This window comes from Crinia signifera, chromosome 4 (assembly GCF_055691185.1).
Source record: "Crinia signifera chromosome 4, ASM5569118v1, whole genome shotgun sequence".
Lineage (NCBI taxonomy): Eukaryota > Metazoa > Chordata > Amphibia > Anura > Myobatrachidae > Crinia > Crinia signifera.
Genome location: NC_139220.1, coordinates 248,687,530 through 248,707,939, shown reverse-complemented (window position 1 = coordinate 248,707,939; position 20,410 = coordinate 248,687,530). Strand labels below are relative to the sequence as shown.

At 40.3% G+C, this 20,410-nt stretch overlaps 1 protein-coding gene across 3 annotated transcripts; it reads right to left on the bottom strand.

The window, feature by feature from the left end:
- Positions 1–378: 378 nt before the first annotated feature.
- On the bottom strand, positions 379–7,562 carry LOC146075226 (uncharacterized). Of its 3 annotated transcripts, none has more exons than XM_083184226.1 (3): positions 7,348–7,562; positions 7,112–7,150; positions 379–6,894 (listed from the first exon to the last, which is right to left on the bottom strand). In XM_083184226.1, exon 3 carries the CDS (start codon positions 5,831–5,833, stop codon positions 3,317–3,319), a length of 2,517 nt encoding a protein of 838 aa, XP_083040352.1. In that variant the 5' UTR covers positions 5,834–6,894; positions 7,112–7,150; positions 7,348–7,562; the 3' UTR covers positions 379–3,316. All 3 variants share the same exon structure in this region, with proteins under 3 accessions (XP_083040352.1, XP_083040353.1, XP_083040354.1).
- Positions 7,563–20,410: the final 12,848 nt, after the last annotated feature.

The window sequence follows — 20,410 nt, the reverse complement described above, 5'->3', positions numbered from 1 at the left end:
TAAAAACATTATAAATTAGTTATATGTTAAAGGTTCAACCACTGCGAATCCTGAAACAGATTTACGGATCTTTTCCTCGGTAGTAAGTATCCGTGTGGCGTTGTTAACCCGGGGGAATTTAAAGCATTTATACGACTTTTTTTAATGTTGTGTATTGGGGAGGCTATATTTACATTGCCAATTTCATCATCGTAGATTTCAGCTTTTAAGCGATCTAACTGTAATCTGTTTGATGCATTACCAACTACAGTGGACGGGATATTCAACTCAGCCATAGCGCGCATAAATTCAATCCATCCGTTAGGCATTTTATGACTCGTCACGCTGTGATTTTGCGTGATACCCCTTATCAAGTCTAACACATTGGATCCTGGTACTGTGACGCCTTTATACATAAACACACCCTTGCGGTCCCAATTCGCAATGTCTTTAGAGCGAACCATTTTACTCATTAGTATTTCACAGTTCTTTTTATACCGCGCATTAACACTGTTCAAGACATCGTGGTAAACAGCGTCGGTAGCGTCGTCTTGTGTAGGGTTAGTTGTATCCTCAACAGCATTTGCACCGGGTGATAAAAGCGTTAAAGTTGACATTTCTCTATCAGTTTGTTTACTCAACACCAGGTATCTCTGTAACACAGCTGTGTAGCGTTTTGCCTTTTCATACTCTGATAAAGCATTATTATGTAGTATACTTATGATCTCAGCATCTAGGCCTTGCGTGGCTGTTTTGCGTATATCATCGCTGTTTGGTTTGTTGTTTAAACGGTCTATCTGTTGCTGGGGGACCAGATACATTTTCTCAGCGTATTCCATCACCGATTAGACAGTAGTCCGGTAATTAATGGAATGGCAAATCCTAGCAACGATCCGATAAACCCACCCGACTGTTTCACCAACCTCTTCTTTTTCCCAATGGCGCATTTCTTATTACAAAGCGATTTTATAAGGGACCTCTTCTTTTTAAGGTAGTTCAACTGGCGCTGTGACAGGGGTATTTTACCTTTAAGCGTATTGAGAGCAATCTCACATATGGCTGTCACCAAATCGTTTGAAGCGTTGGATAATATAGCGTTTCTTTGGGCCGGTTTGGCTTTAATGAGGGTTTTTAAAAGGGCCCAATTACGCCTTATCCTGGTCGACATGTTCACAGCTGTTAGAAGCGGTAATGAATGACTATAGGATGCGCGGTTATAGCTATTTAGAACCCCGCTTCTTAACAACATAAGCTACTGGTGTGTCGGGGGGAAATAAACCGCTTCGTAAACGATAATCATCAAGGGCATTGTTTCTTAAATCAACCAGTAAATAACCGTATGGAGGCTCCGTAGCGGACTCATAGGCTTCAAGAAAAAAACGATATTTTGATGGGTACATTTGTCTAGCCAGAATGCTAACCTGCATTTTATCCCTGGGGTTTTTAAACAGGACCATATATTTTGTGTTTAAATGTATAGTCCTGCTCTTTCTACCTTGACAAAATATGTTTTGCACAAGGTACATGACACTGAGATTACGATGGTGCACATACTTTGTGAACGCTTTCTCAACCTCAGAATTATTACTCGCTGCATCCATCAAGTCATCTATCACCGTTAAATTAATCTTATCAGGGGGAAAAAGCTGGTCGTCGCTAAATGACTCGGGCAAACCCTCTATAAAACGCATACCAGGGTGAGCACTCAGAAGTTGGTCATATATCGGTTGCCAACAGGTGTAAAACCAAACAATATTATCAGGTACATGCGTCATATGTGTGGATGCGTGTTGTATTAGTGTTTTCACAAAATAACTTTTCCCCGAATTGGAGGGTCCGGCTAAAATACAGGAGAAGGGGTGTTGAAAACGGATATCCATCTTAATAACCAAATGGTAGGGTTGTAAAATTATCCGTGAGGTTACGTTTAGTGTAAACGCACTTTTGCGTTTTCTGCAGCATACGGGTTTCAATCTGCCAGTACTTTTTCACACGTACTATACCGGGCTGCCTGGTCACAATTTTTTTCTGATCCTCGCCTTTGGGGTTTAAAGGATAATCTAAGACCAGTTCTTTCAGACTGTCAAAGTTAACGTGCTGCTCATTACAAACATTCAACGTTATACCTTTGACCTTGAGGCTCGTCTTGCCGTTGCTTAGTCTATAGCCGTATGACTTGGGGCCGGCTGAAACAAACTCTGTTATATGCGTACCAGATGGTAGTTCGCTGGTCAACTCCCCTAGATAATCGCCTAATGGCGGATTCCAGTCACCGGGCCTGCTGACAAAAATTACAGAATCTGTATCGTGATACAGACATCTATCTTGTAATCTATCCAATAGGTTGTACAACTCGACGCGGGCGTGCGCTGTGGTAAATGCTGCTATAAATATATTTGTTGTTGAAGACCTGGTATAATGGTCTTTGGCGTATTTCCAGTTGACCATAACAGTTTCTGAGTCTATGAAGTCTAAAGCAGACACCTCATAGTGTGGTTGAAAGGCATATTCAAAAAGCTTATCAGGATCTGTCACTAGACAAGTATTGGGCATGTTGCTACGTTGACCAAATTTACCCCATAATGAGTTTAAAAACAATTTAGAAATTTGTCTTTTGGCGGGGTTGACATTTATGTGTTCGTGTCTTAAAGCTATGCCCTCATTTTTTTGATACGCGTCTATGTACTCTTGTTGTTTCACAGAGTCTGTACACCAATCGGGGTAACCAGAAGCCTCCTGTTTATCTCTGAGGTGTGTTTTAATGTAACCTGAAAACAGATCATCAGATCTCTCATCAAAATGCCACACCTCATAGATTTTACACACTTTGTACCCCTTTTCTATAGCAAGATTTATCTCCACTGTGCACCATGTACCGGTTAGGGCGCGGTTTTCTGAGTCATGAACACACGGCTCACACTGTCCAGATTCGGCGCATGTGCGGCACAGCGGAAACATTAACTTACCATTCATTTTAACCGGTAAAACTGGAAAGAAAAGGCCTCGCGGAGGATTAATTTTTAATTTAACAAAACCAAAATACTTTGTGACATCATCAAAGTCCTTATAAATGATGCGTGGGTGACGTATAGGATATGTTTTGGTCTTGTTGACAAATGGGTATAGGCTAGTAAAGTCAAAATAGTGTATTTTTTCATCGCACTCTGTCTTGTGATAAAGTTTTATGGCGTTAGTGCGGCCGCCATAAAGACCATCACGAGGATCCAAGGGGTCAGGGATTTCCAAACCTTTCAGAAAAACCTGAAGCTCCTCATCAGTCTCCCTCATTTTCTTCCACTCACACCCCCACATCTCCCTTATCTGAAATCCACACCGTTTAAGGTATTGTATCCTTAACTGTTAGCAGTTGACCGTAGGTTGTTTTAGTCAGATTGTTTTCATCATCGGTTTTGTAACAGTTGTCACAACCGTGATAAAAACACCCCTGGAATTCAAAAGCTGTTGGCACGCCGTTAATCACGGCGTAACCATCCAGACTGTATCTACCGACTTTCTTCTCACCACCTTGTAAAGCGTGTCTTATACTCACACCTTCTTTGTGTTCTATGTACATTAACCACTGTATGGCTGGTGTTGAGTAACGCTTCTGGGTCTTGTGATAGTTATCACCCGGTACAAGAGCCAATGTGTTTGCCTGTAAATATTTACAACGATACATAGCCATACAAACCGACGCTAAAGTCGTCAGTTGGAATGGATCAACGTGACGTTTAACGGCTACATCTTTTTTCTCTGCCGCTATTACAAACTCCTGTTCTGTCATGGCTATAACGGCTGATCTGAAAGCTGCGCACCCTTTTTGCAATATTCTGACATCCTCTTTACAATATCGTATTAATTCTTTTTGAAAATTAAACGCCTTGTGTTTGTTTTTTTCGTACCACTCTGTAACATCAGCGGCCTCCTCAGGCATCATGTGTTGTAGGCCAAAATATTCTATTGAGGGCATGACCCCTATGTAATTTTGGTTATCGGCTGTGTTAAAAAAATGCGGGAAATGACCTTTAACGCCATCAAATCCCATGGCCTTTGGAAATCTGCTCAATTTCATGGGGAGAAAATTGAGAGAGTCTATAAACCTAATCTTCAGATCTTTTATTGTGATACACATTATGTTTCCGCCATTAGAGATGAGGGATACTGTATACCGTTCTTTGATGATCTTGTTCAATACAAAATACGAATCATACCGCCCAGCGTTATGGGCTATGAATGTGTAATGCGCAAATTTTGGTTTCATGAACGTCTTTACAAAATCATCGATACAAGCTTTGCCCTTAAACTCCCAGGATTTCTCACCCATTAATGTGAGAGCGTAACAGTAGTTTGGTATATGTATACCTGTCTCCTGCATGCATTCGAAATCAAAAAAGATGTATTTGGTGGTGGGTTCTTCCGCTTTGATGGGCTGTATGTAACACAAATGATCCGCAAACCCATCAACATATGCCTTGCAAGTAGAACACTTTAGCCCCTGACACTCATGAGACCTGCGACGGTAGAGACAACACCTGTCGCAATAAACATGTTCAAGACAGGATATTTTGCGATCTAAAGCTAAGGATTTGTGCTCCTCTAAACATTCACGCGATCTGCAAAACACCCTACAAACCGAACATCTTAATGCGGAAGCCCCATCATCAGCGCACGCTTGTCTGTGACAAGCCTTACAAAAGAAAAGACAATCGTGGCTATTTTTGCGCTCATAAGTTCGATTACATAAGGAACAGAAATATCTCGATCCGAGAAATGCGCAGATATTAATCAGGCCATAATAGTGTGAATCGTGATATAATACATACAGGGTATCACCGTAGCGCGATTCTGAAGAATAGTAATGCCAAGAACGATTATTATGATATAATATTGTAATTTTTGTTTTTAAGTGTTTTTCAAAAACAACAACGTCGCTAAAGCTGACTGCTTTATCGATCGGTAGGTTCAAATCCTTATGAATTTGAAGCGCCCGATCGTGTATTTCAGCGTCTGTGGCATTACCTTTATCCAGAAGTTTGCAGATCGATGCCGCAAAGCACAAATAATTGTGCGTATTGTTGAAATCATACAGGTGTCTTCTGCGCCTTTCTATAATTAAGCTGTATGGAATGCGTCTAAGGCCGCGACCAGTTAGGGCCCCACCCGCTCTATTTCTAAAAACAGTGATCACAAACCTTAAACCCGTGCCTAATAAGAATTCAGCGTTACTTTGAAGAGTGTTTGTAATTTGATTCAAGAAACTGACAGCGTCTAATGATTCTTGCGGCTTTCGGTGTGAGTAGATGGCGTTGTGTAAACCACCCCCCTCCAATCTTAACTGTACACGATCATTAGGGTCAACACCAACCATGAATTCATCAATCATAACCTGTATAGCGTTGTGTACGGCTTCAACACCCTCTGCAAATGATGTAACTCTTTCCAAATTAACAAATTGAAAATGATTATGATACTCAATAGCTCTGAAATTAGGATGGTGTCGCTCATACCTGTTAACAGCTTCTAAGTACACATCTCGCCGACCTTCACCATTACCGGGTGGCGCACCCCCATCTATGTCATTATGCATGGGCGTTGCGGGGTGTTCAACATTGTCAGGTGACGCAGCGTCACCCGGTAATGGTTGGTCCGGTGATTTGTCAGCCTGTGCACCTGGGGTTGGGGTTGTGCATCGCCCCCTGTGTTGTTTACGCTTTCTCAGCCTGTATATGCATTTTAAAGCCTGTTTTATTTTCGAACGGCGAAATAAGTGTGAGATTTTGCACGGTACATTTGCTTTAATTCTTGGGGCTTTTTTACACACATGTAAATTACGTTTCAACCCATAACCCACCATGCCTAGTCACGGATCCGTTTCAATTATCTCGGCAAAATGATACATGTTCGCTTTAATAAAATCCCTAGTCCTCACGGTCTCTGATATATGATTTGATGTTACATTCATGTACATTTCTACAAGTTCTTTAATGATCTCTGGCTTCTTTTTTGAACCATAAAGCTCATCTTTTATACGGTTCAACATGGTATTGACATTTCTACGCATGTACCCTATATGCTCACGCATCCTCCCCATGACCGCGTAGTATTGTATTTCCGCATCTTGTCCTAATTGTTCCACATTCTGAACCCCATCAACTATGTCTGTCGATACCACGGTCGGCGGGGCATCCGCACCGCCCGATGCGGTTGCCTCGCCGACCGTGGTAAAAACACTGGGTAGTTTTGTGTAATCATCACCCATTACTTTATCAGGGATTCCGGCTACAGATGTTACAGCCTCATCATCATTCTGTGGTGTATCTGAGACTGACTCTTCACTAGGGGTGATAAAAAATGTTTGCCCATTTAAGTCCTCATCATTAGCGGATAATGTAGCTGCAGGCGTGTTACTGACCACGCTTTGCGTTTCTGCAGTATGATGTTCCTGCGTGTCTGAAATTACGATGACATCATCATCCGTCAGCGGCGTGTATCTCTCTCTTGACAGTCGTAAAGTTTTACGAGTCTTCACAGTCTTTGTATTACCGGCAATGTCAATGTCGGATTCAGTAGGTGTTGCAGGTGTTGTAAATGCGTGCGGGTAATCCACATTACTCACGGTTGGCACTGTTTGTAATGCAATTCTTTTTCTCACGGGCCTACCTTCCGAATATTTCAATCTTCTTTTAAGGTCTGATAAATCGGCCTTGTTTTCTTGACCGACTCGACTTTTTGTAATTCTCCGCTTGCTTGGCTTGAAATCGTCGCGCTCGGTGGCCATGATCTCGGCCCTTGATACATCTTCTTGAAGTTGTGGGTCGATCACCGTTTTAGCTGATTCACCCCCATCCATTTCAGCATTGAGTGGTTGAGCAACCCCGGCCGCTGCTATCATTTTTGCGAATCGTCGCGGATCCGCTGTAAATAAAAAATAACAACGTTTTAGTTACACATTCGCGGACACTAAGACAACCGCTTTATAACACCTTCAGACCCGCCTCCCAAAACACCCACCCCATCCATGTCGGTTTGCATCTACACAGTCTGTTTAACACCTGTGGTTTCCATTTGTAAAGAACAATGATGAACGCGGTCCTATATAAGAAACTAAATAAATAAACATTACATTACACACCTGAATATTTGCCAGATCTTTCCATCGGCGTGGTTCCTACTGTAATAAAAATCACACCGTTTTAGTTACACATACGCGGCCACAAAGACAGTCGCTTTATAACAACTTCAGACCTCCCAACCCCCACCTTCCTTGTCGGTTTTCATCTACACAGTCTGTTTAATACCTGTGGTTTCCATTTGTAAAGAACAGTGGTAAATGTTGTGCTATATAAGAAACCAAATAAATAAACATACACGGGTATTTGTCAAAGGTTTGCGCCGGCATGGTTCCTTTAAACAATGACCAGAAAGCTTGATCGCTGATCTGGGTTCTTTTTGCTCCTTTAGCCAATGCGCTGTTGGGTTGTTTGGCGTTTGATCCAACACTCGATGTCGGTTCTCTGTATCCGGATGGTCCCGCTTCACACGTATCGGCCCTAGGTACCGTAGGTTCATACCGGCTAGCTATGTCATCTGTAATACATATATTATCAATTAACGACACATTCGCCGACTTGAGAAAAAAAAAAAAAAAAAAAAAAAAACCGTCATTTAAGTCATGATAACAACAACTCCTGTGGACACTATTCATGATTTTGCGACGATATGTAACATTTAACACAAAAACACATTATAAAAACATCACCAGCCAATCGTCAAAATTCACCTTGTATAGCGGGGTCTGGTATAGCTGTTTATAGTGTTTTGCCGATGGTAAATTCCAGAGATCATCCATTATGTGTTCTGCATCAGATTTCGACATAATCGGCGATACTAACAGAGAACAAATAACACATTAATATCACAGGCTGTATAAAAATGAATATAACAGGATATATATATATATATATATATATATATATATATGAGTGAGAACGTGAGAGTTCGCGCGAGATAGCGTGAGAGAGAGAGAGAGAGAGAGAGAGACATATTTTTGGAAATAATAATATATCACATTTTTTTAACATACATCACATTTTTTTGACGGCTTATGATCACCTACATTTTTGCGATTCGGACAAATCAGAGTATGCTGCGTATGGGTTTTCGAATGTCGTCAGATCCGGACCGACTGTGAAATCCGAACCATATGATCCAACTTCAGATGCGTCATTTGTGACATCTGAAACTGATTTATGGGATTAACAATTTAATAAAAAATAATATATACATAAAAAATAAAATAAAAATTAACACAACAATTTTGTAGAACGAAAAATACAATCAACACGTGTAACATTAATACCAATAGGGCGCTTGATAATTAACACCAACAGAGTAACATTTATAACCACCAACAACAATGTGTCTTTGATCTGTAAACTTACACGTATTTGTCTGCTCATTTGACTGCTGTTGAAAGCTGGGTAAATCTTGAAAGTCTCTGAGACTTATTTTATTTGCATTAATGGTTTTGTATTCCTTTCTCTGTAATAAATAATAATAATAAGTTGAAATAACAATACAATAAGCTATTGTTAAACTATTGTAAATATCATATACACACCTGCATGTTGGTGTTTTGTTGATAGCTTAAGTTCAAAGGTGTTTTCTGCAACAACCACTAGATGGCACTGTTGATAATAAAAGATAACACGATAAGTTTCCATAACGAAATTTGCGTGCACAAAATCACATAAAACTATTAACGCTCTCACAAAAACCTGATCTATGAATACCTCCTGACATTGTATTCTATAGATCGGCCTATAAAAATTATTTACAGGGGATCCAACAATGCTAATGACTAATCCCACCATATCACATGTTTAGCCAGCAGACAGCCATACATGGCAGCATAGCGTGCGGCTTTACACATGAAAATGTAATAACTAGCTCATTATTTAAAACCATTATGTATAATACAATGATACAATATTAAAATGAAGCTATTTATAAGTATCAAAGCCGTAATACCAAAAAAAAAAAAAAAAAAAAAACTCATCTATGAAACAATCAATAAAAATTAATTACAGGTGATCCAACAATGCTAATGCAGAATCCCTCCATATCACAAGTTTAGTCAGCAGACAACCATACCTGGCCGCATTGTGGATAACCAGCTTATAAAATTACACTATAATAACAAAATCACTTTATACAGCCGTTACACATCCGTTATACCGTAATCTGCGATGACTAACACCCCCCACCCTACCACTAAATAAAACATCTTGCTATGTATATTATAAAATATTAAAACTATTCTATTTAGAAATATTGTATATACATATATATATTGTTACTCCATATCACATGTGTAGTCAGCAGCCTGCTCATACCTGGCCGCATTGTGGATAACCAACTTATAAAATTACACTATAATAACAAAATCACTTTATACAGCCGTTACACATCCGTTATACCGTAATCTGCGATGACTAACACCCCCCACCCTACCACTAAATAAAACATCTTGCTATGTATATTATAAAATATTAAAACTATGCTATTTAGAAATATTGTATATACATATATATATTGTTACTCCATATCACATGTGTAGTCAGCAGCCTGCTCATACCTGGCCGCATTGTGGATAACCAACTTATAAAATTACACTATAATAACAAAATCACTTTATACAGCCGTTACACATCCGTTATACCGTAATCTGCGATGACTAACATTAACGAACTGTAAATTGTAATAACACAATATACTGTATTTTTAAAAGCAATATGTATAATGTACAGACCACAAAACATCTTGCTATGTATATTATAAAATATTAAAACTATGCTATTTAGAAATATTGTATATATATATATATATATATATTTATTTAGAAAATTAATATAGACTCACCCTCTGGGAACAAAATCTTCAAGTTTTCTCTGAATATTTCTGGAACAAAATCTTCAAGTCAAAACTTCAAGTTCTCTGTCTTGAATAGTGTGTGTGTGCGAAGACCTTCAACCTCAATGTGTGGCAGCTGCCTGGTAGTTGTCTGGCCCCATGGAGAACATATTTATACGTTTCAGTCAGTTAACACATCTGTGTTGCATTTGTCTCATTTGAATATTCATGAGTTGTGTTCCAAAGTCATAGATAGGCATATCAAATATATATATATATATATATATATATATATATATATTTGATTTAAATAACATAGCATATTGTGCAAAACACAGCTGTGTTCAGAATATTTAGCTCGATAAAATGCCACTAAATTGCCCCCTGAATAAAAACCCTTATTCTTATTAAATAAATGTCAGATATGGCACACCATCAACAACAGCATACATAAGCCCTATATATATATATGGGCTTTTGTCATCATTTTGGAAGATTCCCGAATAAATCTTTTTACAAATACCATCTGGACTTCTATATGATTGATCAACAGATTTGTTGTATATGTATGTGTATGCTTTTTAATTTAAAATATATACCTTATCCACTACACCTGTGTAATTTGATTGAGATATATATATATATATATATATATCTGATTTAAATAATATAACATATTATCCATATTTTATTCATCACATAATATAATGCTACCATCACATTACACACATATATATATATATATATACTGTATATATATATATATATATATATATATATATATACTGTATATAGCTATATATATATATATATATATATATATATATATATATATACTTTATATAGATCCTTTATTTATCAGCATTGATAATGTTCAGGGTTAATGTTCAGTTAAATATAATATATAAGTTAATTCTGTAGTCTCTAGCTCCGTCTGGAACTTGCTTGCAACTGCAATACATGGCCACTAGATGCCACTCATGCTCTGTTGCAAAGATTTCATGGCCTTTCTTTGTTCTGTCTAAACTAATTAAACGGTTAGCCGTGTGAAAATGTTTTTTTCAGAGGTATGTGCTTTCTAATGAATATAATTGTTACCAGCCCTGCTGTGCTGTCTACGCTAATTGTGTCATACGTAAATGTCAACGTCTTCAAAGACTATGGAATCCGGTGTTTAAAATTACTTTTGAAAATTACAATCATCCGTCATATCTGATGTCTTTCTAAAAGTAACACTATACTTCTCACGCTGTGTGTCTTTAAATTTAAATGCCTACAACATGTCAGGCCCAGACTGAATGGCTCTGTATCTTTAAATGCATAACATATGTATACCCAGACCTCTTTGTTATGTACGCGGATATTTCATTTATTTTAAAAGCAAGAAGGTCCTTAGATGCTGTGGAAGTTATCGTGTGGAATATAACTTTTTATTTTTATTTTATTTATTTTTGATACACGCTTGGTCAGGCACTTCGTTGTAGTGCTTTTTGGATCGTTCTAAGGTAAGTGTTATTATAGTTGGTAATGATCTGCCTGTATTATTCACTGTGAAAGATCTATGAGCTATACCAAATCACATTGCCCTTGTTGATTTATATCCGATACGCATATCATATTCCTAGAAAAATATGGTATACAACAAGATCTACTTTTTCTCACAACTTTTTTAGCATTATGTTTAGAAATTCTTCCAGCTGATTAAGATATCGCGTACTTTATATATGTGTTATTTCACATAACCAATATCAGTGTATGAAGTTACAGTATCAAACCAATTATATTTTAATACGGGGGTTAATATTATTTATACCACTTTGATATCAAACGTGATACGATCATATCAAGTTTGATATCAAATTGTATAAATGGGGGCGTGGACAACCTGTATAAAAGGGGCGTGGACCTGTCAAAACCAATTAGTTTGAAGAAAAAGTGTGCCTTATCTACTATAGACTATACATGTAATTTACAGAGATACAACAATATGGAAATAAAACTTATTTATTCTCTGCCCAATTAACCTATTTACTTCTGTGGACTTACATAGGTGCAGTTGAAATAAGGGCCATGTTTGGGGGTCAAGCCGCTACTAGGGATGACATTTTTGCCAGCCCACCTGCTGCAGCCCAGCACACATGGCTTCCTCTGTTAGCCTAACCCGGTCTGTGCAGGTGTGTGTGGGGGGGTGTATATCCTCCGGGTGCTAAGCCCAGTGGGCCCGTGGTGGCTTCTGGTGCCACACCCTGCCCTGTGCATTGGCCTGGGGATGGCAGGCAGCATGGGGCAGGAGGAATGTCCCTTGTCACAGTGCAGCAGCCCAGCAACGGTGCACAGCCTGGGGTGGGAGGAATGTCTCTGGTCTCACGCAGCGGCCCGGGGATGGAGTGCAGCATGGGGTGGGAGAACTGTCCCTGGTTACAGCCTGCCACCCATAATTGGTGCTGCAGCTCCTTTAATTACAACTCAGTTTTCTCCAAAATTATTTCTTGTGGGATTTTCAATTACACAACTTTTTTTGGTTGGGAGTGGGGGAAACGATAAAATACAACTTCATTTTACAAAGTAGATAAGCAAAATAATGTTTTAGTTGGATGTGCAATTAATTAGGTATTAATTATGGGTGATTTTAATTTACCTGATATTGATTGGAAAAACTAAACATGTAAACAGCAAGAAGCAGTGGGTTCCTAAGCTTACTTAAAGACCAGTTTATCACACAAACGGTAGAAGCTCCAACTCGTAATAAGGCATTATTGGATTTGGTTTTAACAAATAACATAGATTTAGTTTCAAACACAAAAGTAATTGAACACCTAGGGAACAGTGACCACAATATGGTTTCACTGGAAATCAACTTCAGTAAATTACATCATAAAGGATCGACAAAAATACTAAACTTCAGAAAAGCTAACTTCGAATTATTCAGAGAAGCCCTAAAAAGAATTGTGTGGGAAACAGTTTTTGAGGGGATAAATGCTGAGGAAATGTGGGATACTCTAAAAAATATACTCAAATCATTAACTATTAAATACATTCCTAAAGTAACTAAGGGTAAATTCAATAAGAAAAAGCCACCATGGTTGGACAAAAAAGTTAGGTCAGCAATCAACAATAAAACAAGAGCATTTAAATTATATAAAAATAACTTAGATGAGGAGGCGTTCACCAAATACAAAGAATCAAACAAAATTTGCAAAGGGGCAATCAAAGTAGCTAAAAGGGATTATGAAGAGCGCACTGAAAGTAAAACTAACCCCAAGAAGTTTTTCAAATACATAAATAGTAAAAGTATAACATAGGCCCACTAACCAATATCAATGGAAAAAGTTTTACGGCGGACAAGGGAAAAGCAGAACTGTTAAATGAGTTCTTCTCATCAGTGTTTACTAAGGGAGAGCAGACTGTGGAACGCACACATACCACAAATGGGATGAACAAGCCGGACCTCAATATTGAATTCTCTACTAAGGAAATAATATTGAGGCTTAGCATAATCAAAACAAATAAATCACCTGGGCCAGATGGGATTCATCCTAGGGTACTATTGGAATTAAGGGAGGAATTAGCTTCCCCTCTACATTATATCTTTCATAATTCACTATCATCAGGATAGGTACCAAAAGACTGGAGAATAGCAGAGGTAGTGCCATTATTCAAAAAATCTAAAAAGGAGGATCCCGCTAATTACAGACATGTTAGTTTAACATCAATAGTGGGTAAACTATTTGAGGGATTTTTAAGAGATGGTATCCAGGAATATTTAGACCTTCATAGTTTACTCAGTAATAACCAGCATGGGTTTGTGAAAAATCGTTCATGCCAAACTAATCTACTTGTATTCTATGAAGAGGTTAGCAAAAACATTGATAATGGAAATGCTGTAGATGTGATTTTCCTAGATTTTGCTAAAGCCTTCGACACAGTACCACACAAGAGGTTGATAAATAAAATGGAGGACATGGGATTAGGGGCAAATATCTGTAGATGGGTAGGGAACTGACTGTGTAATAGAGAACAAAGAGTGGTCGTGAACAGTGCCGTATCTAATATGATACCAGTACTAAGTGGAGTGCCACAGGGTTCGGTTCTTGGGCCCATTTTATTTAACATTTTTATTAACGATATTGGGATGGGGTTACTCAGCAATGTATCCATCTTTGCGGACGATACAAAACTAAGCAGAGTTATTAAATCATCAGAAGATGTTACCACGCTTCAAAATGATCTTGACAATCTAGATGAGTGGGCAAAAAAGTGGAAGATGAGGTTTAATGTGAACAAATGCAAGGTCATGCACCTTGGGAGACATAACCAGTGTGCTAGTTATAACCTAAGTGGGGATGAATTGGGTAAATCAGTACTCAAAAAGGATCTAGGAGTCCAAATAGACAACAAACTGGGCTGTAGTGCTCAATGTAATATAGCAACAAAAAAGGCCAACAAAATTCTCGCATGTATTAAAAGGGGCATGGAAACTAGAGACTCAAAAGTAATTATGCCTCTGTACAAATCATTGGTTAGACCGCACCTCGAATACGCAGTGCAGTTCTGGGCCCCGCACTTTAAAAAGGACATCATAGAATTAGAAAAGATCCAAAGAAGAGCAACAAAGCTTATTAGGGGAATGGAGAATTTAAGCTATGAGGAAAGATTAAAAAATTTGGGACTATTTACACTAGAGAAAAGACGTTTAAGGGGGGATATGCTCAACATGTATAAATATATTAGGGGCCAATATAAGGAACTGTCAAACACCCTTTTTTCTGCTAGAAAGGAATCTAGGACGCGAGGGCACGAGTTTAGATTAGAAGAAAAAAGATTTTGCTCATCTATAAGAAAAAATTTCTTTACAGTCAGAGCAGTCAAACTTTGGAACTCTCTTTCTGGAGAAGTGGTGTCGGCAGACACTATAAATATGTTTAAAATAAGGTTGGATAAACATTTATTGGTTAAAAACATCCATGGGTACAAATAAGTAACAAAATCTGTCTTTAAAATATCAGAACATACTATACAACAAGGGATAAGCTACTATAAACATAGGTTGAACTAGATGGACGCAAGTCTTTATTCAGCCTCACCTACTATGTAACTATATATGCAATAATGTATTCCTCTTCTTGATGCTCTATAACTGACACATCTTCCTCTTTGAAGATGGGCGCCATCTTGTCACTGTTTGAGTGGTATACAGCACTATAAATACAAATATGACAGCAGAAAATGTGTACATGAGTCTACATTTATACATATTTGGAAGCAAATATTTTATTTCATAAAATGTAGTAATGTAGTAGAACAGGCGTGGCCAACCCGCGGCTCTCGAGCCGCATGCGGCTCTTTGCTTAAGGAGCTGAGGCTCCTTCAATCACCCCCCGTCGCAGCGCTAAAGTTCTTCCCGATCACTGTGGTCAGCAGCGATCGGGCAGCCCGCGTCTCCCCACACAGTGAGCGGCTGCATAGCAGGTCCAGCCGCGGAGCAAGCCCCCTCCCCCCTCCTAATATATGATGGACATCCATCATCTTGCCCCCCGCCCCCTTACCCACGCCGATGAGAAGACGTCGGCGCATAGGAGATGATGCTGCGGGAGCCAGCGCTGGGGCAGAGGAGACCAGCCGATGGAGGTTCCGGGGCTGAGGGAACAGCAGCCATTGTGTGAGCCAGCTGCTGCTGCAGGGAAGTCCATCTGCTGCTGAAGCAAAGGAGGCCAGCTACTGCGTGGGAGCCGGCGCCAGGGCATAGAGAAGACCTGACATTGATTACGTAGCCGCAGGTGAGAAGGAGACGTAGTCCAGGAGATCTGGGGGGATGGGACAACTCTTTTCTAACCCATGCTCTCTCCCTTTGCCTTGCCTTACTTACATTCACACTTCTCCCCTCACCCCCTCTTCCCCCACACCTCTCTCTATCTACCTGCCATTTACTCCCTCTTTGTGTCATCTCTCTTGCCCCATCTCTTTCGCTCTCACATGGTCCATCCCCACTGCTGCGGAACGTGGAAGCCGGCATCAGGGCACAGGAGACCTGACTGCTAGTACTGGGGGGTGGGGGAGAATAGCAATGTGAACCCCATTGGCTTCTATAGTGTTAACCCCCACCCCACACACACTTTTTTGAGGGTGGCAGTGTATAAATGTATGTATGTATGTGAGTGGCGGTTTATAAATGGTATGCATGTAGGTGGCGTGTATAAATGGTATGTATTAGGGTGGCGGTGTATATATAAATGTATGTATGTATGTATGTATGTATGAGGGTGGCGGTTTATAAATGTATGTATGTATGTGGGTGGTGGTGTATAAATGGTATGCATGTATGAGGGTGGCGGTTTATAAATGTATGTATGTATGAGGGTGGCAGTGTATAAATGGTATGCATGTATGAGGGTGGCGATGTATAAATGTATGTATGTATGAGGGTGGCGGTGTATAAATGTATGTATGTATGTATGTACAGTATGAGGGTGGCGGTGTATAAATGGTATGTATGTATGAGGGTGGCATGTATAAATGTATGTATGTATGAGGGTGGCGGTGTATAAATGGTATGTATGTATGAGGGTGGTGATGTATAAATGTATGTATGTATGTATGAGGGTGGCTAAATGTATGTATGTATGAGGGTGGCGGTGTATAAATGGTATGTATGTATGAGGGTGGCGGTTTATAAATGGTATGTATGTATGTATGAGGGTGGCGGTGTATAAATGTATGTATGAGGTTGGCGATGTATAAATGTACATATGCGCATGATGTTGGCTCTTCGTCGTCCCAAAGCATATTTTTTGGCTCTTTGTCTATGACTGGTTATCCACCCCTGTAGTAGAATATAGCAGAAAGCTAATGTCAGATTCTAACAATACAATGTTGGTTTCTGTAACAAAAGGAAAGTTTAACTTTAGGCTCAGGTGAACAATGCCATTATAGCACATTTCTTCATCAATACTATAAAATTGTGAATGTTGCTGTGCAGGCACAGACGTGGTAAAGGAGGGCTAACAGATCCAGGTCTCCTGAGTGCATGGTAATTTGTCATTTAATTTACAATCCATAAGAAGCCTTTACAACAGATGGAGAACTGGTTAATCCATTTGCTACAATACAAGTACATTGAGGGGTTGGGGGAGGAAGAGCACCTGCATCTGAATTGCTGATTGAATAAGTTTCACAACTCGATTTTCTGTTTCTATTATTTGCAAGATGTAGCATGCCTAGAAAACTAATGTGAGTAGAAAACTGACAGAAAATAAGCAATTGGTATGTTATGAAATGTAACTTTGGGGCTGTTTTAATAATTCTTCCAAATGTCTCCTCTCAGAATATGCAACAAAATAGTATAAACTTTAAAACAAATATGCTTACATTGGCTCATCTCCACAAATTACATTACAGTGGAAATGAAGAGCTGTGATGAAAGTGATGACAATAAGGTGGTGCGGAGGTGGTATAGTGTACCATTAAGAAATATGTAGCAGGGTTGCCATACTGCCGGACTACAAAACATAGCTTGTTCCATGTTTGATATGAAAATGCGACAAACTACAGGAGGAAGACAGGAGGCAGCAGACACCATTGGCCGCTAAAGCACAATACAGTTATTTTGCAGGCACAGCGGTGATATTACACTGCTGGATACTGAAGAAGGGCTGAGTTGAATATTTGAACATTCGTCAACATCAGTCCCTTCCCCAGTGGAGCTTACAATCTATATTCCCTACCACATGTACATGCACACACAGACATTCTAGGGTTAATTTTGTTGGGAGACAGTTAGCCTACCAGTATATTTTTGGATTGTGGGAGGAAACCAGGGTACCCGGAGGAAACCCACGCAAGCACAGGGAGAATATACAGAATCCGCACAGTTAGGGCCATGGTGGGAATCAAACCCATGACCTTACACAGGAGGGGAGGCTGACAAAGGGGGTAGGGGGTTTCTGAGCAGTGGCGTAACTCCTGGAGGCAATGGAGACATTGGCCGCCGGGCGTTAGCCATCAGGGGGGCACAGAGAAGTTGGCCCCGGGCTGCCAGGTTATAAATAAAATATATCTATAACCTAAGAGCCAGCCCTAGGCGGGTACTGACCTAAGCCCAGGGGCCGGATCAGCTAGCAGTGGTGGTTCGCGGGGCACCTGACAGTCAGCGCCGGCGGCTCTGCTACTGTATAGAGCTGAGCCGACGGTAATCAGTAGCGCTGGAGGAGGGCACTGACAGCGGCGTGTCTGGACTCTGCAGCGCTGCCGGGGTGGTCTGGAAACTGGCAGCCCCAAATAAATATGCCTACTGCGCCTGGAGGAGGGCTGCTGCACATGCCCAGCCACAACAGCTTCCTCCTCCAACTCTGACTCCGGGCAGCCAGCATGCTACTATCCTCCCGCCGCAACAGGACTTCAGGGGCAGATCCGGACCGAGCATAGTGGCAGAACTTCTGCTGCAGAAGCATTTTAAAAAGTATGTCATTTTATTATTATATTGTGTTTCTGTGTGGGGTGGGGTGTGTGTGTGTGGGGGGGGGGAGGGCTCCAACACCCATGATAGGAACTTACGCCCCTGTTTCTGAGAGACACAAAGGGGAAGCTGACAAAGGTGGGGCTGTTAAATGTTGAAAGACAAAGAGGGATGCTGCAAGAGTCTTAAAGACACAGGAGAAATGTTGACAGAGGGAGAGGCTGAGAGACACAGAGGAGGAGGCTCACACGCATGGGGAAGATGAGAGACACAGGGTGGAGGTTGAGAGAATCTAAAAAACAAAGGGGGAGGCTGAGAGACACAGAGAAACAGATTGACACACATGTGGTGGCCAAGAGAAGCAGATAGAGGCTGAGGGACACAAGAAGCAAGAGGCTGAGGTAATACAGGGGCAGGAGGTGACACAGGAGACATAAGTTTGGTTAAACCTCTGTTGCATGATGATGACATGGGTTTACATTTCTACACAGACAGGCATCTTCCGGACCAGGTGAGCTCCAACATGAAAAGTAAATACTGACTGAAAATCCCTATATGCGTATGGTGTGCAGATGTATCCTGATCAAGACTTGCCACAATGTGTATTTATTGCTATTCCCTATATGTGTACGGTGTGCAGATGTAGGAAGAAAGGTGTGCCCCCTGGGGTGCACCGACAGGCGCTATCAAGGGTGTCACGCTAAGAGCTGCCACTTAAAAAGGGGTTGTCAGCCCCAAGGACCAAGCAAAAAAAGAGAAAGGAAGTGGCGCTGGTTTGATGAAAGGTATAAATGTTTAATAACAATTAAGAATAATCAGTACAATTGCACAATATAAACAAGTAAAAAATGAAATAATAAAATTAATTGGGAATCAAGTGGATAAAAACAAATTCATTTGTTATGAATGGACCGGAAGCTGAAATGATGAATGGAGTAATATGACCAGTTCCGTAGAATATAGGGGTATAATGATGCAGATAATCAAGAGGCCCACTGGGCTGATAGTTACCACACGATGTCTCAGATGGTCTAGTCCCAGATATAATTAGGAGAGTGTCCTCAATTGAATGCGGTGGTGGGGCCACAATGGGCAATGACCCGATGTTTGCGGGGGCTTAGATGGTATATAGCCAGATGCTTCCCACTCCGCTAGAGGTCCCAATTAACTGTTGTTGAAAGGCAGGTTTCCTCAAGGTTGGTAGACTTGGATGGTAGATGATGTAAGTGGCCAACCTCGATTCCTGCGCTCAGTGTGACCAATATGTCCAGCTGGGATGATGACCAATGGTGGTGGCAAACTGAGAGAGCGTGGGTGATGAAACAGGGGTGATCCAGATGGTAAGGGTGGGCGATGGTATTCAATAAATACAATTAGTCCGGTCCAGAGTAACTCCTAACGCGTTTCGCTGGTTGGGGGGTGCAGCTTTATCAAAGGTTACTCCATTCATCATTTCAGCTTCCGGTCGATTCATAACAAATGAATTTGTTTTTATCCACTTGATTCCCAATTAATTTTATTATTTCATTTTTTACTTGTTTATATTGTGCAATTGTACTGATTATTCTTAATTGTTATTAAACATTTATACCTTTCATCAAACCAGCGCCACTTCCTTTCTCTTTTTTTGCGGTGTGCAGATGTATCCTGATCAAGACTTGCCACAATGTGTATTTATTGCTATTATGTGACTTGCGACTTTTCCAGTGCTGTGAGCACACTTATATCAGCAATACATACACATAGCATAGGGAAGCTGCAGTGTGCAAGCATACTGCTTGAAGCCGAGTTGGGCATAGCGTTGCCACATCGCACATCGCAGCAATGTTGGAAAGGACACATCTGTATATCGATTAGAATAAAGAGGAATGTTCCCAGAGTGACGAGAAACGGGGTGGTGTGTCATGCTCACTCACGCTGACTTGCCCCATTTTGAGGGACCATGCCCCTCGTGATGCATGGCCGTGTCTTTTTTGTGTGTGGCCATACCGTTCTACTAAGATATTTTCTCTACTTGCCCCACTGGCTGGCTTTCTTACTGTGGATTTCTATTGTCATTCTTGTCAA